Source organism: Chenopodium album, chromosome 10, assembly GCF_948465745.1.
Source record: "Chenopodium album chromosome 10, dcCheAlbu1.1, whole genome shotgun sequence".
Taxonomy (NCBI): domain Eukaryota; kingdom Viridiplantae; phylum Streptophyta; class Magnoliopsida; order Caryophyllales; family Amaranthaceae; genus Chenopodium; species Chenopodium album.
The window spans coordinates 11,166,064-11,190,907 of NC_137843.1; the positions used below are offsets into that span (position 1 = coordinate 11,166,064).

Here is a 24,844-nt window from a genome sequence, read left to right on the forward strand (position 1 = left end):
TGAGTAATCTTGTTAGATTCGGCTCATTGCATATTTTATTAATATGATGTTTTTATAATTTTACGTGTATGAAAAGAAGATGCATGCGTTCTAAAACGCGTCGTGAACACCGTGAAAAGTCAAATAGGACAGAGGGAGTAAAAAAGAAAGTGATCCATTTAAATTGAAACTTATATTTTTAAAAAGTAATACATCTAAAAAAACGAAAGAAGTATTTCATATTCTCCTGATATAAAAAAAACTTTTTTCTTACTTAACTTAATTAGTCATACAGCAATAATTGTTTTTGAATCTAGCAAATTGTAGATGACAAATTGCAAAAGGAATCATACTTTTGGATTTTGAAAGAAACTTCTTCTTTTTATTTGGCAGATTGGCAGCATGTAGCTTTCATGGTTAATGAAGACTGTATAATGGTACTACCTTCGCCTCCGAAAAAACGACCCATTTAACCTAATTTTAGTCCCAAAAAGAATGACCCATTTACATTAAAATCCCCACCAATTTGCAATAATATTTGTGCAAAATTAGCTTTTCCATATAAAATTTTGTTTCTCTTTGTACTTTTATTACTTTCTCTCTCTACTTTTTTTATAAATCCTATGTAAATTTATCTTTCCAATATACTTTTACTTCTTTTTATTTAACTTTCTTAATAGCCGCGAAATCAACCCAAATAGGTCGTTCTTTCGGGGACAGAGGGAGTAGATTATTCTACTCTAGCTTTTTAATTAGTCACATCTTAGTTCCAAATTCGGACATTGGTAAATGTGCAATAGCCACTTTTTTGGAACACCCCCTCTCCATACCCCATGGCCCAACTTCCCCCCAAACACACGCACAAATCTTTTGCTTCCAATTCTAAAAGGAAAAATTTAACAATAAATAAACTTTTGCTCCATTCTACTAAAATGGACAAATCTTTAAATCTTCCTAAAATAAACACAATTTTGCATTTTTTCTCCCAAAATAAACTCAATAGGTCACCTTACCTGTTATACCAGGTAAAAATCCACGCGTCATCAAATAATTGGTCAAGGTTTTTATTTGGAAAATTTAACAACAAACCAACTTCTGCCCTATTCTCCCATAATGTACTAACCTTTAAATCTTCCCAAAATAAACACAAGTTTGCATTTTTTTCTCCCAAAATAAACTCATCAGGTCACCTTACCTGTTATACCAGGTAAAAATCCACGTGTCATTAAATCATTGGTCGAGGTTACACATGCCAGCCACCCACTAGCCACTAAGCTATATCCACTAAGCTTCACCACCTCTCGCCATGAAAACCACCATCAACCCAACACCACCACTCCAAGGCCCCGAAAACCCATCTAACCCCCGAAACCCCAACAGTAACCCCGGAAAACATCACAAACACTCAAGAACAATTATAAAAAAAAAACCTTAAATTGACGAGCTTAATCGTTGAAAAAAAAATGGTAGATCGTGATAGAAATTAGGATTTAGCTGCTCGAATTTATTCTTGTGATTAAATTTGAACAACTCAATTTTTATTTTTTATTTGGATTTGTGGGTGGGTAGAGTGCATAGGGATGGTTATGGTTGCTTAATGGTTTCTAGGTGGGGGATTTGGCGGCAATGGGGGATGATTATGGTTGTCAGGGGTTTTCGAGGTGGGATTTTCGGGGCTTGGCGGGGGGGGGGGGGGGGGGGAGTTTTCAGGTCTGGGAGAGGAGTTGTCAGGAGTTTTTCGTGTTGTGGGTGGGTTTTCGGTATGGTTAGGGGGTTTTTCCGGCATGTCTAGAGAGTTTCGTGGTGGGTGGGGGTGAGAGTGGCCATGACAGGGTTGCATGTGGTGGATGATGGTGGTGGTTGTATGGCAGTGAGGTAAGGGGAGAGTGATCTATTTATTTATAATTAAATTATTAATTTGAAAAAGATAATTAAAGGTTTTTAATTAAAAAAAATAATAATTAAAGAAAAATTTAATAAAAATGGCCGGTTGTACAGGTCACTGGTCATTTGGTTTTATTTTGGGAGAAAAAGTGCAAACTTGTGTTTATTTTGAGAAGATTTAAAAGTTTGTCCATTTTAGGAGAATGGGACAAAAGTTGGTTTGTTGTTAAATTTTCCATTCTAAAATCACATTCTTGTAAATGATAATCAGAATCGTCACGAGTAGACGATCCATGCCGTCATGCATATCCCACAGAACTCAAGTAATTCAACATTTCTACGAGATGACAAAACCGTGCACGCTGCACAGATGCACTGGTCAATGGTTAGACAGAGCGTACTATGCCTTTTATCGAGTAATGGAAGGGTGGCACTTAAAACATCTAATACGAAGTGGAGTATTATTCATCACATTTATAATATTAAGAAGTCTGTATCTTTTATGGGAAATTATTGATACTGTAATTAATTTATACTCGATGCATTCCTGGGCTTTCATTGCCATTTCACAAGCATTAGCCTAGAACTCGAAAGAGTTAGCACATCATAGATGTATTAAACTGCTACAAGTCTATAACTATTCTCATATACCTATGATAGTATGTATGATCTATTACACTTGAATTCAAATAAAAATTACTGCTATTGGTAAAAAATTACCTTGGTATTCAGATATATTCCCTGAAGTTGGGCAAGATTAAGTACAAGAACAGGTTGGATTTGGCTTAGTGGACACACTCTTGGTAATGCCACAGTCGTCTTCTTGAACAAATTTGAGGATCAAGTTTGCGACATCAGATGGCTTTTCTACATGAGGGATGTGTCCACAATCTGGTATCGGGCACAGAATGGCATTTTGCAGTTCACCACACAACCTCTGGGTTGACACAGTAGAAAAGATCAATGGATGCCAATATATGTTAGTAAAAATGAATGACAAATATAGGATATGCAATTCTCCAATGAAATTGAGGGACATCTACTGATGATCTGTTTCTTAGTTTCTTCGCTTACACAGGGGTGTTCATGGATTTTTTTCTTACTAAGCGGGGGTTCTTTATGAAAGAAAAAAAATCCCATGAGGGTTTTCACCAGTCATTATTATGTGACCTTGTTACGAGTACAAAAGAGCAAATTATGTTAGACTTCAGTTGTGACTTCAAAGTACGTATCTCAGAAAGATAACATGGACTTACATATGCAAGCTTGTACCGGATGATCTGATCATCCTCTCCCCAGATGATAAGTGCCCGATGTCTGACCTGACAAGTGTAAAATGCATACTTCTTTATGTAAATGAATATAAATTGTCTTTGGACAAACTGCTTGGAAAAGACATACATGCAAATTATAGATGATATATATATATTCACTGTTTCATGACGACTATATATATTGTCGGTGTAACTGACATTATATATACATATTAGTAGTTCGATGATTTATGAACATAGTTGAAAATTTCGATGCTAAATTTTTTGATGTTCATTTAGTCATTTAATCATAGTGCTATAGCCATTGTGCTCCAATTTTTTCATGCCTTCTCTCTTTGCAATAATTTTGAAATTCCACCATACCATAGACTACTTTTTACTTAATTTCATTTCAATGCACTCCAAAGGCGCTTGATCCTACACATGCATCTACAGAAGCTACTTTAGATTTATTCAGACGTCTGACAAACCTGTTTTATCATAGATGTAACCTTGTAACCTCCACTTGCCATGAAACTAAGTGTTGCATACCTCCACCAGGGTAAAAGGCAATGTAATCGGCTTATCTGTAAGGTTACAAAGGAGAAAAGATCGGTTCTCAAAATCAAGGTCATTCAGAAATTTCATAACTGTTAGAAGGATAAAAAGATGCTCACGTTCATCCAATCAAAGTTGGTGCTGAATGGTACATTCTTAAACACCAACTTATTCACATACAGTCGTAGCGGTATGCTTTGCAATAATGATAGCTGCTCCAAGACAATCAAAAAGTCGTATTGTAAAATGAGGCTTAAGTGCATCTAGAATACACGAGTACAAAAAATAGTGGCACTCACACCAGCATTAGCAAGTGTAGTGGGCAATCGTGCCATTCCACCAATACCTTCTGAATACACACTTGCATCAATCAGAACCAATTTACTGACCTGAAAAAATAAGCCACATATAGTCAGACTTCAGGAGTTCAGTGACTAACTTCTCAAAGTGTTTCATAGATCTCATGAAGTATGACTCACAGACTCAGGATAGTTCACGGCAAAGTCAACTGCAATAGCGGCCCCTAGACTTGGTCCCACAAGTACCATCGGCCTTTTGATGTACAATTTCCAAAACTGTAATTACCAGACATGCAACTGAATACTTGAAAAGGTGGCATTTCAACCAAACAAGATAAGAGGATTTTAATAATTAAGGCTACCTTATAAAGATGATCACGCTTAGATACCACATCACAAGGTGGACGCCGTTCTGGTACACCAATATTGAGGTTAAAAACTTACAATAACAACGAGTAATGTACATTGAGGTAGCATACTGTAATGAATTGACCCAAGGAGCAGCGTTATGGGTAGTCTAATTTAATACTATTAATAGTCATTAGAATTAGCATAAATAGAGAGAGAGACCCGCCACCTGCGCACATAGACAAAAGCTTATTCTAGAATAACAGGGAGAGATGAAAAAGGACTAGCTAGGCAGGCAAATGGTGAGAGAGTTTTAGGTGACTTGTGACCTAAAGTCACTACCTTGTAGCCTCAAGTTAACGATCACTAATTTGGAGAGTCATAGCCTAAAGCTACTAGATTTGTAAAAAGATTAGTAGTATTAATGGAACATTCAGTCTTTTTCTCTATTTTCTGTCTTCTTTGTGTGAGCAAAATTAATCAATCTTGAATCCATTACACATACCTAAGTCAGAAAATCCCCAACCAAGAATGTCAACAGCCCAACACTCCGCACCAGCTTCTTCAAGTAATGGGTACACACATCTCCACTCTAAACAAGAACTGGAAATTTATGAATGATGTAGGAAATTAAGCGACAAAATCTAACACGCACAATACCAGCATATATCACCTAAAGAGCCTCACCTATCAAACCCGTGTAGGAGAACAACCGGGCTTCTATTTCCTTGCATAGATGGCCTAATGCAACTACTCATAATGCAGGTGTCAGAGAATGAAACCTGCAGTAGCAACAAAGGGAAACGTGTTAATTTTCCTTATTCACTTGAGGTCAATGTAGCCGATTATACACTATTACACTGAATTCTAACAAGTCAGAGAATCGGACTCTCCCCTTTTTCAATCTATAATTGTAGCCACTTATCTTTGATTACAATGTAATAAACACGTCAAGACAAGTGTAAAAGACGCTAAATTCCATCAGGGGTTCAAACTATAAACTTTAGTGTTTTGAAAAGATCGCCATTTCCCCCTTTTTCATCATCTTCTCTCTTTAAGGTCTTCCATGATAATGAGTCCAATTGTCCAAAGAAACCCAACAAAATGCAAAGGGGAGAGCTACAGGTGTAAATGAGTCGAGCTGTATTGAAACTGCCATATTTATGCTCACGTTCCTCTTTAACTCAGGCAAGCTTAAGCAAGCATTTTTCAACCAAGATCAAAAGTATGTTCAAGCTAAGTTCTTTTCATAAGCTGTAGTATTCATGAATGGCTAATGAAAGAATAATTTTTTGTTAATTAAGTGGAATTCTGATAGAGTATAGAACATATTCCTAAGCCTCAACCATTAGCTTAAATTTTTGGTTGAGTTGGTCCACTAACATGGTTTTGGAGCCAGCTTTGACACAAAGATCACGGGTTCGAATCTCATCCACCTCCCACTTTCAAGTGGAATATTAAGTGCAGGGTATGAGGAAAGCCCATGCTGCATCCACATTAGGCTTATTTTATGAACATATTTTACTCATAAACGAGCTCGTGCTTTTGACATTTGAAAATATCCAAACTATTCATCACGTAAAAGCACTCTAAAATGTCACCCAAAAGGGTAAAAAAAAAAAAAAATTATAATCACATCCATTGCTACTTGCTATATCTTGCTGTCTCATAAAGCAATATTTTAACAACACGTGATATTTTAGATGAACAAATGAGCTTCTAATAAATAGAAACAAGTTGATCATGAAAATAAATAAACGGTCACTTCATTAACTCATATGAACAAGGACCTTTGTTTAAATATGCTAATTAAAGCACCTGGATGAAGTCATTTATATAATAGGAAAAATTACATTTAGTGACCAAATTACAGGCAAACTACAACTATTGACATGAAATTGTCAACTTTACTGCTGGCAAACATGTCGTTTTGTGCTCATGTTCATGTTCGAAGTTAAACGGGTTATGGAACCTCAACACTAGCCTAACCCATTCAATAATTGTGTTGTACCTGGAACTCTTGACATTAACCTGCCAAATCATGTCGTGTCGTGTTGACATGTCATGTGAGCTTTTACTAGCCAATTTGTCATTATAATTAAACTAAGGCCTTGTTGACTTCACTTTATTTTTGTCTAAATAAAAATATTTATACTGAACTTAAATTATTTTTACAAAACTGAAATTAAGTTTACTGATCTAAAATTACTTTTACTAAGGGTATGTTCACATTTATGATCAGAACTGAAGTGATTGGAGTTAAATTGAACTGAAATGAAATTAAGCTGAAGTGAACATGCCCTCGTTCTCTATTATATTATCTTCTTTAGAGTTACTAATTATAACTGAACTAAACTTATTTTTACAGAACTAAAATTATTTTTATTGAATATTAATTTTTAGGTGAAGGGATAACATCAACTATGCATTTAAGACATTAAGTGACATTATAATCATTAAAGATTTCTTAAATGCAAAAAATGTGCATCAATTTCATTTAAACACTACTCCGTAATTAAATTGAATTGAATTACTTTAAATAAATAAATAAATCAAAAGTACAAAAAATGGATGAATATGATCTTTAAGAAAACCACCTATTTCAAAATGTATCTCTAGACTGGTTTAATAAATTCAATTTCATCACAATTTCGTAAATTTGAAACAAGCACGTACTCAGTACTCATACAAATCCTAACAAGCCAAGTTCGAACAAGAATGTAGAACTTCAAAAGAACTACCCAAAGCTAGCTCGAACACTAATAATTTTTATCGGCTAAAACTCAACTAATTAAATTGGATCATTGTCAAATTGCAGCCCTACTTCAATGCTCTTAAGCTCCCCCTGTTAGTATTAGTGCGGACTTCTATTAATAAGACCTCGCAAAATTGTATTGAATTCGACTCGAAACTAGGTTACCCGAACTTGAGTCTACCCAAACCAAACCCTTACAACATTACCCAAATTAAACTCATTTGAACGACTCGTTTGCCACCTCTACTACTGCTCATATAGACTTACTACAGACTACAGAATTATATACAAGCAAATAGATTAAAATTGAAAATTATTAACATTTCTAAAGAAAATTAGTCAAAACACAACACAATTAATTGTTAACAAAATAATTAAGTGTATTTTTACTATGCTGATTCAAAACAACAGATTCAAACCAATTTACAGAATTACAGATACATGCAAATGCAGTTTCAAAACCCACTTCAGATTCTGAGTACATAAACACAAAAATCCCCCAGAAATTCATGAAAAACATTATAAATTGAAAATTACAAATTAAAAATAAAAACTTTAAATCAAAAAAAAAAAAAAAAATAAATAAATAAAGATTGAAGAAAGAAGAACCTGAACAGGTAAACGTTCAATTCTGAAAGCCAAATTTCTAGCAAAAGGGTCTTTGATTTTCTGGATTTGTTTAGGAAGAAATGCTGGAAATTCTTGATCTGAATTCACTTTCATACTTCTTCTTCTTCTGTTGGTGTTGTTGTTGTTGTTGTTGTTGTTGTTGTTGCTGAATCCTTTCATGTATTGCATTGTTGAATAGCTACTTACTGTTACTGCTACCATTTTTATTTTATTTTTCTTTGTGAATTTCTCAGTGAAATTATATTTATAGAGCCCTCTTAAAATTCCCTAAGAAATTGGAATTTATAGCTAAATTACACTAATAATTGAACAACTTAATTTTTGGTGGATGAAACTTTGGTTTGGTATCTGTTGCAGTTGTTTATTCTAACAAGAATTAATTTGATTTAATACGAGTACAAGTATTAAATTTGTATGAAAAGTTGAAAACGAACATGTAAGATATTTTATAATTAAAAAAATGAATGAAGTTCAGAAATTAGTTGACAACTCACTGGCAAAATTGCAATGGTGGCAGAGGAGCTTCATCAAAACTAGAAGCAAGTACCAAAAGTTTACATCTTTGTTATTTTGTCCATTCCAAAATCTACATACTTCTTGGGTTTCTTTTTAGAGTAAACCGCTTCTCTAGTCTCTGCTACAGTACTAACCCCTGTTTTTCAAATGCATCACTTTAACGTGTGAATACCGATTACTTTTTCCATTTAATATGGAGTATGGATGTACGGTAACACCGCAAAGGCTACACATAAACCTGGGTTATGTGGGTCATGTATAAATCACTGATATGACATTGCTTGATAAGGTGTTTGTTTTGGGGCCCAAAAATATTACTTTTTCCGTTTTATTTAGTTGATACTTTTCTCTTTTTACACTTGTCAACGCACTATTTTGATGATTAATATCTCTAATTCTCGACATTGTAAAATTATAAAAACTGAATATTAATAAAATATACATTGAGACGATTTAAACAAGATTCCATTTGACCATGTTTTGCCGTAGCTATAAATCACAAATGCTAGTCAAAGTATAGTTTGTGAATAGTGTAAAAGTCAAACGGTGTCAACTAAAAGAAAACGGAGGTCGTATATTTTAACTTTTCATTTAAAATTTAAACCAAATTTCAAAATCTGATTTGTATTTTTTAGGCATATTTAATGTATCCACTTTTCCAACCACCCAATTCTCTCATTTTTTGGCTGAATTATTTTTAGTCCAGTTTTCTCTCTTCTAATGTTCATCACGTTCTTAAATTCACTTTTTTTTTTTCCAGATTTTTTCTATAATTTTAATTTTTTTTATAATGTTTATAATCATGTTTCACGACTAATTTTATGCTTATTAATTTTGGCGAAATTTTTTGAGGTTTGAATTTCGATTTTTAAGCAGTCTTTCTTTCGCTTTCTTCTTTCTCTTCTTATGTTCTTGTAATTTTATTGTTGTTCATTTTTGCTTGAAAATTTGTCTGTTTTTAAGAATTTCATATGAATATACAATGTTTTGTTATACAATAATTTTTAATTATATTTTATTTCTCTTGTGTTACAGATCTAGTATGGAAAATTTTGTTGATTTGTATGAATTTTATTATTAAAGCTGGAAAAAAGGGATGTTTTTTTATTTATATTAGCTTTTTTTTTTTATTATTGATTTTTCAAATTATTCAATTAATTTGATGACAAATAATGTTATATTTTCACACCAACCATTTGTTCAACCGAATCGTACTATATTATGTGAATTGAAATTCGTTATTTCCAATATTCATCCATTTTTTCAGATTTTTTTGTGAAGAAGAGTTTTCCTAGATTTTAAAGTGTCAAAGTATAAAATTTCTTCAAGATAGATTATTGCCCAGTAACAGATGTTAGGCATTGGATTATTCACAATGGATTAAACTCCTTGATTAATGACGATGACATGTTAATAAGAAATTAATATTCATTTTTAGCACCAAACATGAAGCTTTCCTATCCATGAAATGTTTGGTGTCAATAAATTATTGATAGTTCAAATTGAAATTATTAAAAACAAAGAAAAAAATCTAGTATCTTAAAAATAAAATGGGTTGTAACAATTGTAAGTTTCTAATTCATTTAGTAACAATAGTTATTTAAATAGTAGTCATTAACTATTTTACAGTAACAATAATTATTTAATTAGTATTCAAAACCTATATTATAGTTTTTAAATAATGGTGGTGTATACGGTACAAAAGTATAAAATATGAAGATGTTAACATGGTGAATATCCTACACATTTGGTTATTGATGCAATTAACAATTGTAAATTTAAAAAAAAATATTTGTAGTAGTATTAATATTAAGGAACAAAATTTAACTTTTAAAAAATAACAATTGATCGAGATGTGCTATTTGTCCTTATAATAATCAAATATCTAATATAAATATTACAGAACATAATTTCATTTTTTTGATAAACACTTGTTATCGAGATTTAGTTGTAAATTACCTCAATATTAAGAAGCATAGTTTCCCTTCTGAAAAACAACTGATTGAGAGTTGTTATTTTATTTTATATTACAAGATTTATAAATGGTGTGCCTTATAATAATTAGTTATCTAATATTAATATTAAGCAATGAAATCAAAACTAGTAATGCTAGTTGAAAATGTCTTTACAAGATGATGTAAAGAAAGTTTCAAAAAATTTTAAGTATTATTATTAACATGTTTTAAAACTTTTACTTATTTTGCATTTTTAAATCCTTTTTTCACAAAATTATATATTCTTTAGTAACTGATAACTATTTTTTGTTATCCAAATTTATTTTATTATAACCCTTCGCTATTTTATTTTAACCCTTCACTGTTATATTTTGTAAATGATTATTTTTGCATAATCTCACTATTTGCTTAATTAACGTATCAAGTGTTAGTATTTTTATATTACAATATTAAGAATTTTAATAATCAATTATTATCTATATTAATATTAAGTAGCGTAATTCACTTTTTGGTAAAACATGTAGATCAGAAAATAGTAGTTGTATTATTAATTTATTACAAGAAGAGCATCATTTCAATTTTAAAAATAACAAGTGATTGAGAGTTAGTATATGTACACTACAAGTTTAATAATTTTTGTATCTTGGAGTAACCTCTTATATAATATCGATTTTATTAACTATTACTAAAACAGAGTATGCTGGCATCATCACTGCCTACATATCGCTCTCTTAATTAAAAAAATTCCCGCCTAAATGCAAGGTGGATGTCATTTTTTTTCTTTTTTTTTTTAATTTTTTTTATGAAGCTTTCAAATTTAACATTTTTCAAATTTAAATATTAGAACCTTTGACATTACAACTAAAGCATATAAATTTTGAAATAATTTTAAATAGCATATTAGTAAATTATCTCCTACATTGAAATATGTATTAATAAGTGACGTTGAACCAGTACTACACCATAATTTTGATGAAAATCTAAAATTTTTAAATTACTAATTCATAAAGTATACCGTGCGTCACACGGGTTCTAATCTAGTTAAGGAATATATAAGATCATATTAGTATTGCAAACAATATTGGATCAATGGTTTATTGAATATAGTTACTAATCTACTTATAAGTTGATGAGTAAAGGATAATAAAACGTAGATTAGTCGTATATCTTCTTACATGGTAAAAGGATAATAAAATGTAAATTAGTAGCAACTTTTGGGTATCATTGATATGAAATTAAGAATTCCAAAGTTACAACTAGTATGTAACGGAGGAAGTATAAATATGTATTTGAAACTTTTGTGTCATATAACGCTATATTTATTAGTAACTGATAACTAATTTATGTATTCCAAATGTTATTATTTTAACCCTCCACTATTTGATTTTAACAATTCACTAACTCATTTAATCCCTCCAATTTAACTTGAAAGAGTTACTACTTAATTTTTAAATATTTATTTTTGCATAATATAATCTTTTTGTAAAATAATTTATCATGAGTTCATATTTTAAATCCTCCATTTAAAAATATTTTTCTTACGTGAAATCTTATGTTTAAAATTAATATTAAAAAATGTGACCATAGTAGTAATGCTAACGAAAATGTAGAAAAAAAAATTAATAAAATCATGGGTAGTTAGAAATCTACTTACAAGATATAAACAAAGATTATATTCCAAACTTTTAAGTTTTATTATTAATATATTTCAAAAAAATTATTTAATTTTCATAAATAACTATTTGTTTATTCCAAATAATTTTTTTTAACCCCTTTATTATTTGATTTTAACCATTCACTACTTAGTTTAACCCTTCAACTCAAGTCTTGTCATTAATATTGGATGTTTGAAAACACACACTTAGCATTGATGAGTTATTCTTACTTTGTAAATATTTATTTTTGTGAAAATAGTTTAAAACAACCTTAGGCTTGAATTAACTTTGGTAACAACTTATATTTAAATAGTATTCAAAACATAAATTATAGTTTGCAAATATCGGTTGTTGTTATACCCATTAGGTTTAGAATTTTTTCCTTCATGATCACGACCCTTATTGACCTATGCTCTTATCAATAATGTATGGTATATATATAGGGATCGGACAATGAGACATTGAGAATGTTGGTTGTTATGTATAGACTAGTAAATTTGTACCTCTTGGTGATGACATATGATATCAGATAGAATGTTTTCTAGGAACAATAAAATATAAATTGATATTGGGGCTATATGCTTTTATAACTTCTTCTGTCAAATGAATTATAAAATAGTAGTTTGGTTTTTTTTTTTTTTTTTTTTTTTTTTTTTTTTTTTTTTTTTTACCAACATTTGTCATAAATTATGCATAGTAATTGCCGACAACCTGTTGATTTTTTAATTGAAAAGATGTTGTTGGGATTATGAAACATTAAATGAAGTTTGGTTCTAAGCCTTTTCTCCTGCCCAACAGTGTATTTAGGTGCCTAAAGCCAAATAGTTTTCCCTCTTTTTTTTTTAGCTACCAGTGACGTGACACCTTTTTATTGGGAGTTTATGTCTAACCCACATAAACCAGGTTTATATGTAGCATCCCTCATGGTAACACTCTTGCTTATACCCATTGATTTTTGCACTATGTAAATGTATATTACTCTATGACGGAATATTCCGTCAATAAAATAATAATAAATATTGACGGATTATTTTTAGAAAAATTTTTCAGTGACCGACGTACTATTTTACACAAATAGTATAAAAGGTGGTTCCACTAATATCAAACAGTTGAGTTTGTATTATTTTGCATAATTTGGTATTATTTTAAGCCAAATTTCTAAAAATAAATAAAGTTTTGCTTAATTAAATAGTGGATGAACACAAATTATTAAACGAAAAACAATTATCAAAATGAGAAACCAAGCTTGGTTTCAGAAAAAAAAATATATATATCAAAATGAGAACAAAATATTCATGGGTGTACGATGTGTTGGGCTCGAGTCACCCACCTTGACGGGTCGCACGCACACTCCATTCCACTCCACATTAGTATGATATTGTCTGCTTTGGGCCTAGCCCGCACGGATTTGTTTTTGGACACCTTCCTAAAAGACCTTATACTATTGGAGTGTGCTTCCACTTATAAAGAGCTCTTCACCTGCTTACTCCTTCCATGTGGGATTTGGGATGAACAACCCCAACAAACCTCCCCTCAGACCAAAGCCCATATAACTCATGGCCTCCCCTCTAGCAAAACTATCTTGCACTACCACGATCACCACAGAACACACCACTTGAGTCACAATATCAAGAGAACTTTCGATGCAAGGCACCACACATTTGAGGGAATGTCCCACACATAGCACCCGAGTCTATCCGCCAAACCATTGGCTTTGATACCACTTGTTGGGCCCCAGTCACCCACCTTGACGGGTCGCATGCACACTCCATTCCACATTAGTATGATATTGTTCGCTTTTGGCCTAACCCGCACGGATTTGTTTTTGGGCACCTTTCCAAAATGCCTCATACTATTGGAGTGTGCTTCCACTTATAAGTAATTCTTCACCTCCTTACTCCTTCCATATGGGACTTGGGATGAACAAGCCTAACACGGTGCACTCGGGTGTATATAACAATCTCTCCAAGATTACAGTATGACATGGCCCATAACTTTTGAGTTAAAATCACAAGTTATGATAGAGATTCAATCTACTTTATGTAACACAACAAAATTAACTGAAAAATAGCTTAGGTATGTAATCATTGAACAAATGATCATGACACAACATGATATAGTTAACCTATGGATTGGCCTTATTGTACACAAGATCATTTTTTTTTGTTGTTCCACCCGATTTATCCTTTGGGCTAATCTAGATTCAGGGATCAGTTGTGGGTGGTTAGGTTCCAATCCCCTCCCAATTGTTGTTGCGGGGATCAAACTGTAATACCCCATATTTTTGAGACGTATTTTCTAATTAGTATTTTCTAAAAAGAGTATTTTAAGTAATTTATTTTACAATTTGAATTTTGGAGCCAAAATGGTATTGGAATTTTGGCGGCAAAAGTGTTTTGAAACCTAATTAATATTTTTAGATTTTGGATAAGATTTATTATCCATTTATTCTATTTTAAAAACCGGATTATTTATATATGTTTCGGATATTTTAATTAAATAAAATTATATTTTATTATTTATTTAAGATGGCCGAAAATTCCTAATTTAATGACTATAATTTTCGGATTTTCAATGTATAGAAAAACTGATTATTCTTAGTTATTTTATTTAGTGAATAATTGATATTTTATTAATTAATTATTTTGTATAATAAATATTATTTACACAATTATTTTTAAGCCTAAAATCTAGCAAAATAATTTCCTAAACACTACTAATATGGTCCGAAAATTTGGAGCTATGGAAGCTCAAAATTTTCGACCACTTTGATTGGATTTTGGGTGATTTATTTTGGTAAATTGTATTTTTAATTATCTCCTTAAATCTCTTATTTTCCTTAATTTTATGTTTCCATCTTCTAAATATTTGATCATCTTATTTTCCTACCTTATATCTTCCTTGATTATTCTCCAAGTAATCTCTTTTTGCCATATTATATTTCATGACAACACACCTTCCTTAAATTAATTATTTTTAGTCACCTTAATATTAAAATTTCCATAATTCTTTAACTCTTTTCTCCAAGTAATTTCCTTAATTCTTTTTACCATAATTCTTTTTACCATAATTCTTTCTACATTCTCCTACCATAATTCTTTCGTTCATGAGCCTATAAATACCCTCTTTATACCTCTCATATTCTTCACACCAAAACTCAATTCTCTTCTTCTTCTTTTCTCTAAACCTTTTCATACTTTTCTCCTCATCTTTTTCTACAAATATTATCCCGTATACCTTTGAAGCCAGTTTTGGGCACTTCTGGTCAGTTTTTGGGGTATTGATGTTTCATGGAATCTAAGATTGTTCCTCTCAAAAATCCTCGAGGTTAGGCTCAAGAATCACCCAATTCGGAGTTATATTGAAGGAGTTATGGCCTCTACAAGTTCTGCCTATTCTTTCCAACGAAAATTCAATTCTCTTTAATCCTATTCCTTTATCATCTTCATGGTTAGTTTAAATACCTACTTCAAAGTTATAATTTTATATTAAAGTATTATTTGAAAAGAGTTTTATAGTCCATGCACATTAGATTTAAGTTTATGTTGTGATAACCTTATGGTTATGTTATTTGCAAGGTGTATTCGTGATTGAACTTTAAAAGTGCGAAGTGTTGATTAATATTCGGAATCAAGGTACGTTTAGGTGGCTAGATACCTTCAAAAGTGATTGGTTTGAATAACATGTTTCATATGATTTTATTGGTAATTGAATTAAATTGATTTGAAATATGATTTATGAAATAAATTATTGTTGGAGGTATTGATTTTAATATTTGTTTTAATAAAAGTATTTTGAATGATTGATTTTTAAATCATGTTTTGAATGGTTTGAAATTATTTATTATGTTCAAAGGAATTTGGATTTTTAAAAGTATGTTGGATTGATTTAAAGAGTTTTTAAAAGGGTTTTTGAAAGCTTGATTGAATTAAATACAAAAGGAGTTTTGATTTAAACTATAATAAAGATTGATTTTATTCATAGAGGAATTTCATAAGAATTATTGAATTATTATAAAAGCTTTACAAGCATGATTATTATATTAATCCCACTATGCGGATTTATTGAAGACTATGGACTTTGTATGACCTAGTCTTTCTCCAAGAATAGCCTTGAAATAGTAGGAGACTAGCTTGGGGGGTGTGCACACTTAGAGAGGAAATTGGATTTTTGAAAAGAATTGATTTTAATAATCACTATTATTGAATTATTGAGTTATTGGTACTATTTTTGAGTATCTTGAGATCATTGGTTTTTAAAAAGAGAAAGTGGTTTTATAAACCATTTCTATTGAGTTATTGGAATTGTTTTGAGATTATTGAGAATTGGTTGTGAATCACGAGTTTTGGAATTATTGGATTAATCATTGAAATTGGTTTTAAAAGCATGTTTGCAAATGAATTGTGTTTACATTTTCTTGCACTTATCGTACTTAGCATATTTTGCTAATCCGTATTTCCTATTTGTTTTGGTTCACCCTGTGTACCGTAATGGTAAGCAGTGTTAACTATTTTCAGGTGGAGTCATGAATAAGCATAAAGGAGTCCCGGGATTTGCTTCACCTAGTTAGGAATGTCGGTCTTGTTTCTATTTTCGAGTACCCATAACAATGTTACTATTTTACAAGTATTAATAAAAGAAAGTTAAATTTCCGCTGCAAGTTTTGTTATTGAGTTAAGTATTTTGAGTAGCCTTGCGTAATCACGCGGCGGTAATACGCCTAAGTCTATCTCTACGGTATAACTATATGTATTATACTAGTATTTCCGTAGAGGGAGATTTGGGGCTATTACACAAACACGAGGTCTTCCTTACCAATTGTAATCCCAATCACCACTACACGTCTACACTAACAACCAATTGGTACAAAAAAGATACATATCTATGGGTAGGGCTTGAAGCACAACCCACGTCCAAAATTCATCGATTCTTAGGGCATGTTTGCATTTATTGAACTGAGCTGAACTGAACTAAACTGAACTAAACTGATTGGAGCTGAACTGAACTGAATAGTTTATGAGAGAAGGAAATTATGAACTGAACTGAATTGAACTGATTGGAGCTGAACTGAACTGAACTCAATATTTCATGAGAAAAGGAAATTAGGAAATGAAGTGAACTGAACTGAAATTAAGCTGAAGTGAACATGTATTCTTTCTTTATTATTGTACGCGCAAATTTCTTTTTTAATTGTTAAATACTCAACAAACTTTGATCTTAAATATCAAGATCTTGTTAACTTGTTTCCTGCGAAATTTCAATGCATATATTTTATTTTACTCATTAATGCAAAATTAAAAAATTTAATGTTAAAGTTGTAAGCATAGATAAAGGAGCACATGCGATCAGAGCGTGTCTTAAAGGCCTCACATTATTTACTACCCATGGGTATTAATAATCCAAATTACATCATATTTAGGTATCCACTAGTAGCTTCAATCAGACAAGCACTTACTCTCTTAGTATTTAATACTCTCTCTTTGTATTAAAAAGACAAACTTAGGCATCGGAGGGATGTTCCTCGGACAACCCCCAAGGCCAATTAACGTGCTTTGCTGTGTAAGAAATCCTCGCCCAAAGACTCTTGGATTGAGCCCCATCTTCAGCCCATTTGACTAAAAACCTTCTTAGGTCCACATTGCTTTTACCAAAACAAGTATCAATAGCTAATCACTTGTTCCATTCAATTCATTGCTAAAAAAATATCGATCAAGTGGATTCATTGGTAAAAATAAATAGATCGTATATGATGTGTGATTGAAGCTCCAACAAGTTCGAACCCAACCTATCTACTAGTGGTGTACTTGTGCAGACCATTTATACTTAAAACTTACAAGTATAGTTGAAAAATCCCCAAAAAAAAAGAACCAAAGTAAAACAGTGCTATAGAAAGCGATTTGAATCTTAGATTCAACTTCTTGAATTTGTGAGCTCTGTTTATCAACTTCAACAGCCATATAATTAATGCCATAATTAGCATTAATTTGTTTGCAATCACATTTTTAAATTGAGCATTGCCCTATTGTCTTCCAACTTCATTATTCTGGAGTGACAATTGACAAAGACAGACTCCTAGTCTCCTTTTCGACCATACAAATGGTTTTCTTTGACACCGATAATCAAAGCCATTAAGTCAAATGATTACATCATAATTAGGCAACACTGAAACTCTGATATTTCTTGATCTACAAAGCTGGGGAGTTACAATCATAAATGATAACTGAATTTCAAACCACACATTAGACTAGATGAAGGGCCACAATAACACTCGAAGAGGAAGATGAATTGTTTACGAAAGGCCAAACAGGAAAGAAGCTAAGGCAAATTATGACGGAGACAGAATGCTGACTGTTTAAAGAGTAATGGAGGAGGAAGAACCAAAAGTACAAGTAAACAAACCCAAACATAGTAAAAAGAAATTGATTTCTCATAGAAGAGCTTTACACGAGACAAATATATGAGCATACATTATCTATATTTGTATACAACAAATCTATACCACTCAAATCAATCAACCGCTATAATTTGGAAAGAGGGAGGGGGTGTATAAGTTAAGGTTGGAAAAGGGCAAACCATTGGGACCTCCTTAGATCATGAACGAGAGCTGGACTTTCCAGAAAAGGACAATGTCACAAGAACATGCCCACATAAATCAAACTCTTGACAATGTACCACAGTTCTGTTGAGCAAATTTGATGATCAAGTCAGCAACTGAGCTGGGTTTTTCTACATGAGGGATATGGCCACAATCAGGTATTTGACACAATTTTGCATCTTGCAGCTCACCGTGCAGTTTCTGCAAGTTATCCACCAAGTTCCAAATATTTGTCAGAATCATCTTTGGTGTCATGTTTATGAAAGATTACACCCAAAACCAAACAAAGGACAAGAAAATTTGCAATCCATTTAGTTCCCTTGTATACAGGTGCACATACAAAATATTTGGTTTATAGAAGTCACTCACAAAGAGTTCTGAAGAGGCAGAGAGGTTGGGAGTTATTTAAGGGACAAACCAAATGGATACACATATAATTGAATCTCATTCTATAAAATTCAGTATCAAAGACACAGATCATGGAATAGCTAGCTGATTGTATGTAACTACAAGATATACATGACATGCTCACCAATGCTAGCTTGTAGCTGATAATCTTGTCATCCTCGCCCCATATTATAAGTGTCTGCTGCTTTACCTGTCAAAGTGAGTTATAGAAACGTAATTGTAAATTTTTTTATAAGTTTTCACGTTCCATGTCCTTAATAATATAACCTATCACTATCATCATTCATCAATCATCCTTTCTAACAAAACTACAGTAACAATAGCTAAAACCTGCACATAATTAAAACAACAGATACAAGTTCACGTAGTTTTAGAAACGGAGCTCATGGTTTTTCATGTCAACTTGGTTGCATCATGGGCTCATGTCATCCCAGGAAAATAAAGTGGCTAAAATTTCTCATCAACTGAAAATGTGATCTGAACCAATAAAATAACATAACTACTCTAGCTAAGCTATACTGTATGACATTATACACAACTACCATAGAGAAACAGCATTGATTAATTGGCCTCTTCCAAATCAATTACCAAACAATTTGGCAGTTCTTATCACATCAGATTCTAACAGGATTAGCACCCGCACAGAGCAACAATTTGAATTTAAACTGTTTTTGTCCACCAAATAGAAACTTCTATATTCAGATATGGTACACCAGAACGACAATCTAAGAGGCAAACATGTAATTTATTCCACTAAAGGAGTTAATTCATCCGCATGCCACCAGTTCAACACCTTTTGACTGCATGAAGCAAACAATACACCCCCTCCCTCCCCAGCTCTCCTGGTCAACTGTAATTTAGTTATGTCAGAGGCACATTGATGACAGTTTATCCTACAGAAATTGTACTCATATCACTTCACTTGTGCCATATTCTGATTCAGCATTGTTCAAACAGAAATTGTTCACACAAGAGATCAGTCAATTATCCCAAAGAACTTTCTAAAAAGCGTGTAGAGCAATGTAACTCAATACTAAAGTTAGTTGTGAAGCCATAAAAACAAGCATCTTTCATGTACCTGCTTTATTAGGGGAACAACATTATAACCTCCACTTGTCATGAAAGCAACAGTTGCATCCTCCCACCAAGGGAATAGGCAATGCAAACGACCAATCTGTTCAATCACATAATATCAAAAAAAATTGAACCCGAAAACACCCCATCAATTTAAAGAGTCTAAATTGTACACGAGGATTCTTACATTCATCCAGTCCACACTGGTACTGAAGGATACATCATTAAAGGCTATAAGATTTACGTAAAGTCGTAGGGGCACACTTTTCAGTAGAGCAACCTATTTAAACAAAATAGTTAGACAATTGCATCCGTATTCAGTATTATACATGGGAAATATTCAGCCAACCGAGAAAGTATGGAAGTTTAAAGTGGCCTACAATATACTTTAAAACAGTGAAAGCAAAGAAACAAAAGAGCTTACAATACAATTATACAAAAGGAGATTAACATTATATTGATGGGGGAAGGGGTCCACTTTCTATTAGGATTAGCACTCACACCAGCAAAAGCAAATAGACGTGGAAGGTTGGCCATTTCCCCAGTACCTTCTGTATATACACTTGCATCAATCAAAATTAGTTTGCTGACCTGATGCATTAGAAGAAAAAACGTGTAAAGTTCCAATTGTAGCCATGTATCTTTATAGTTTATATCATACGACGTATATCTGAGATGAAGGTGCGGAACTACTTACAGCTTCTGGATGGTTAACTGCAAGGTCAATTGCAACAGCAGCCCCAAGACTTGGTCCAACAAGTATAATGGGTCTTTTGATGTAGGATTTCCAGAACTGTGACAGGCAAGAGACACAAAGAGGTCACAGAGGAATGACAATTTGAAAGTAGCCTCCATATAGGAGAAAAATGTGGAAACCAACAATTCCATTAATAATGAATCATTTGAGACACTCAGCAACACTGTTCAAATTCTTATCATTATAAAAAGAAACAGAGGACAACAAACAACAAATTAAGATAAAGAAGGTCCTAATACCTGGTACAAATGATTGCGCTTGGATGCTACATCACACCGTGGAAGCCTTTCTAAAACCACAAAAAAAGTTGAAATGAAGAACATAACTTACTCAATGGAGGAAGAGGGGAAATATGAAGAGAAGAGCAACAAGAGCATCCATAATTGTATGTGTACAAAGCAAACGCAATGGCATACCTAAATCAGAAAAACCCCAACCTAGAACGTCAATAGCCCAGCTTTCCAAGCCAGCCTCCTCCAGTAATGGGTACGTGTATCTCCATTCTAAACAAGAACTGAAGAATGAATGCAATGAACTATGGAGAAGCTATGGAAAACTGCTTACAAATCAACAGTCTGGGGAAAAATAATGATTACCTATCAAAACCATGAAGGAGAACAATTGGATCAGTCTTCCCTTGCATCATTGGCCTTACACAACTACTCATGATTGAAGTCTCTGAAGATGTTAACTGAAATATCAAAGTTCACTAGTTAGTAAATGGACGTCGGTTTAAGATGTGTGAGTGATCATGCCAGCTGATGGATATATCTAAAGAATTTCACTAATAAATTCTTAACATAGTTTGTTTCTATTTATTTCTTTAAAAAGAACAGAAAACCTTCTAAGTTGCAAGATATGCAACAATGACCATGTTAATAGCAAGAGTAACTCTTTACCTCGACGTAAGGTAGCCTTTCTATTCAAAAAGTTGTCAATACACAACTTTTAGTTTCATAAAACGTAATATGTATGGGTCATAAACATTAGTATAGGTGTGCAATGCCTTGGTACTATAGGGTATTATCATCAATATGCTTTCCAGGATGAGGTAACTCACTATACAGAACAAAATTTATTTACTTTATCAGGGAAGGTCAAATTATTCAGGAACACTCCACAGTAAGCATAAATAAGGAGGGGGAAGTTCTAAAATCTAAAAATATTGCTTGCCTTCCCTCTTTTTCTATTAAAATTTCAATTTGGTCTAAACTATTAGCATACTTTGAAAGAGGAATATCTGCTATATCTCTATGGCTCTATGTTGTATTATACACTTTACTTCTTTTCTAATCTCTTTCTATGACTGTAATGAATAGGTTTGCCCCCAAGATCAATGACATCCTCAAGATATCTCGAATAACAGAAAATCGAAATCTATATATATGGGCAGTACACTTGTACATCAAGAAGTCATTACAACTATAGTCAAAGTTAATACATGAAAAGTGAAAAAAGTCCAACGTGTCAATTATTCTAGGACGGAGAATCGGAGAGAGTATATTAATATGTGGTACTCCAAATTGGGTTGTAGGAGATTACTCTGAATTAGATAACCACAATTTCATCAGAGAGCATAATTGTATCCTGAAAGGGCTCCTCTCTTACCCCTAGTAAGACAATCACTTCTTCCAAACCTAAACATGCCTCGAACCCGAATCAACCACTCTATTCTACTACAATCCTCACTTCTTATCATCTCCTAAGCAAGCAGTCAAGTACAAATGATACTATTGTCATATAAGAAACAGGACACCACATTAATACATTGAAAATTTATGTAATGCAAGGTGGGGTTGATACAAGGTTAAGTATATCAAGCAAATTAGTTCAAAAATCAGCAACATACACTATTTTTTCCATCAAAATCAAACTTAAACTTTACAAAAGCATGAATTAATACTACATAAAGTAGTTCATTCAACAATTGAAGTGAAATTGAAATATAATTGTAAAATTGCAACAAAAAAACTCCATCAAAACGGAAAAGAAATGGGGATTAAAAGAAGAACCTGAACAGGTAACCTCTCAATTCTTTGAGCCAAATTCCGAGCAAATGAATCTTTGATATTATCAACTTGTTTGGGTAAAAATGAAGGGAAGACATTTGCACAAACCTTAAAATGGGTTCTAATATTCAAGGGTTTTGCTGAAAATGGAAAGCAGTAGGTTGGTGTAAGAGTTAACATTGGGTGATCACCGGCACCGGCGTCAAAATTGAAGGGTAATGCTGAAGATGAGTAGTGGCTAACGCCTAACGGATATGAGTTAGCCAAGTGGTAAGCTTTACTCCGTGTTCTATGCTTTCAACTTTGTAGGGGTAGCAACTAGCAACTACGCATAAGTGGTTTTTTTTTTTTTTTTTTTTTTTTTTTTGGGTGTGGCTGGTGCCGCGACACACACTATACACTGATTGGGTAATCTCTAGTTGATCGATTAACCCCTGTCTGACTGCTTGATTGAGAAATTTTTAAACGACTGAATTACCTTGACTGACTAATCCCGACTACATTATTTAGCCACCCACATGAAAATTTGTGTTCATAGTATTTGCAACATTTGTAAAATACATGAATGTTTTACTCCTTATTTGTAACAAATGTTTTTATTTCTATTTAAGTTGTCATTTCTCTTTATCCCTCTTCTCATTACATGCATCTTTATCCTTTTGTCTTCATTTCATACTCACAAACAAATTTTATTTATAGTTCGTGTAACTTTTCAAAGTTGATAAGACGAAATTGAGGTACTCGTAGCATTTTGTTACATCACCCATATTGACTAGAGCGATTGTATGAGCAATGATAAATTACTCTTTAATTTGAGGATTAAGATTTTTTTTTTTTTCCCCTTTTTTTAAGAAGAGGAGAAAGATTTATTAAATATGAGAATTTTTTTGACAAATTGAGTTCATATCTAATTAATTAGAACAATTAACTTTTAGGAAAATAATCCCATTTTTGGGTTATTTATAAATAATCTGACTTTCATACTCAATACGCTCAAAATGGTCCCAAATGACCAGTATCCAATTAAAGAGGCAATTTTTTTTTATTAAATTTAATTTACAATGTCACAACTTGATTTATTCAAAATTAAGTACGTATTTAACTATAATTATATTAAATAATATGTGTCAATTAAGATAAGTTTTTTTGAAAAAGTTACATCTCTTTCTCTCTCTAACCTCTCCTCCACCGAAACCCTATCGCCTCCCCTTAATTTTTCTCCAGCCATGAGGCTCGCCGGCCGGCGTGCGGCCCACCGCCCATGCCTGGGCGTCGGCGAGCCTCCGATCTACTCTTTTAGTTTGTTTTTTCCCTTTCTCTTTTGCGTTTTAGTTTTCGTTTTGGTGTTTTGTTTTTCCGGCCTAGCATCGTGCTCCGTCTCCCTTTTACGGCCGCTCCAGTTCCTCTCCGGCCTTGCCGCCGGTTTTCGTTGCCGCTTCCCCGCCGTGGCTATGCTCCTCCGTTTTGGCCGTCGGTGCGTCGTTGATTTCGAGAACGGGGAGGGAGATCCCTCTGAGTCCCTCGCGTAGGGCCGTTCTTAGTCCCTCGCGTAGGGCTGTCGCTGCCGCGGTTCAGGGGTGTGGGGGGTATGGGTTTATCGGGCGGGCCTTGGTGGCTCGGGTCTTATTGTCAGGCGGCATGTGGGTTGGGTTGGTGAACCTCGGAGCTTTGGTGGTTGTGCTCGGAGTGGCGGCGGGGTGGGTTGTTAGGTTTTTGTTCGTTGTCTTAGTTTTTAAGTTTATTCCTGTTTTTTCTTTTAGGAGTCTTTGTGTGTTTTTTAGTTTTGTTTTTTGTTCTGTCTGTGTGGTGTGGTTGGGTGATATGGGGCTTGCAGATCGGTGTACCGATCTTCTGGTGCAGGATTTAAGCCGGGTTTTTTGGCCATGGGGCTTCGGTTGGATCTTCTGTTGGTTTGGACTAAAGGGTTATGCTTCCATGCCGAAATCCGTGTTTGAATTGGAGATTATCTTGTCTATGGTGAAGTGTACGACACCAATTTTGATTTCAGGTCGAGGAGTACGGGATTCTGAGCCAATGAAGGTTCACGTCAGAAACTACAACATATTGCCAGACCTCCTTGCAGGAGGCTGCATAGGACAGCGTTACATGAGCCAAGGGTACTTCAGAATGTCATTTTGCGAGTGCAATTGTAGTTTCCTTTTTTTCGAA

The 24,844-nt window shown here is 33.1% G+C and overlaps 2 protein-coding genes across 2 annotated transcripts; both read right to left on the reverse strand.

Annotated features, from left to right (window-relative positions):
• Positions 1-2,374: 2,374 nt before the first annotated feature.
• Positions 2,375-8,014, reverse strand: LOC145563536 (alpha/beta hydrolase domain-containing protein VTE7-like). Its single transcript, XM_081623982.1, has 10 exons — positions 7,686-8,014; positions 5,009-5,103; positions 4,827-4,924; positions 4,336-4,385; positions 4,154-4,249; positions 3,974-4,063; positions 3,794-3,886; positions 3,608-3,703; positions 3,120-3,185; positions 2,375-2,800 (listed from the first exon to the last, which is right to left on the reverse strand). The coding sequence occupies exons 1-10, from the start codon at positions 7,905-7,907 to the stop codon at positions 2,621-2,623; spliced, it is 1,086 nt and encodes a 361-aa protein (XP_081480108.1). The 5' UTR covers positions 7,908-8,014; the 3' UTR covers positions 2,375-2,620.
• Positions 8,015-18,216: 10,202 nt separating this feature from the next.
• On the reverse strand, positions 18,217-22,987 carry LOC145563537 (alpha/beta hydrolase domain-containing protein VTE7-like). The gene is made up of 10 exons (XM_081623984.1): positions 22,679-22,987; positions 21,263-21,357; positions 21,083-21,180; positions 20,906-20,955; positions 20,607-20,702; positions 20,411-20,500; positions 20,097-20,189; positions 19,914-20,009; positions 18,960-19,025; positions 18,217-18,628 (listed from the first exon to the last, which is right to left on the reverse strand). The coding sequence occupies exons 1-10, from the start codon at positions 22,853-22,855 to the stop codon at positions 18,485-18,487; spliced, it is 1,005 nt and encodes a 334-aa protein (XP_081480110.1). The 5' UTR covers positions 22,856-22,987; the 3' UTR covers positions 18,217-18,484.
• Positions 22,988-24,844: the final 1,857 nt, after the last annotated feature.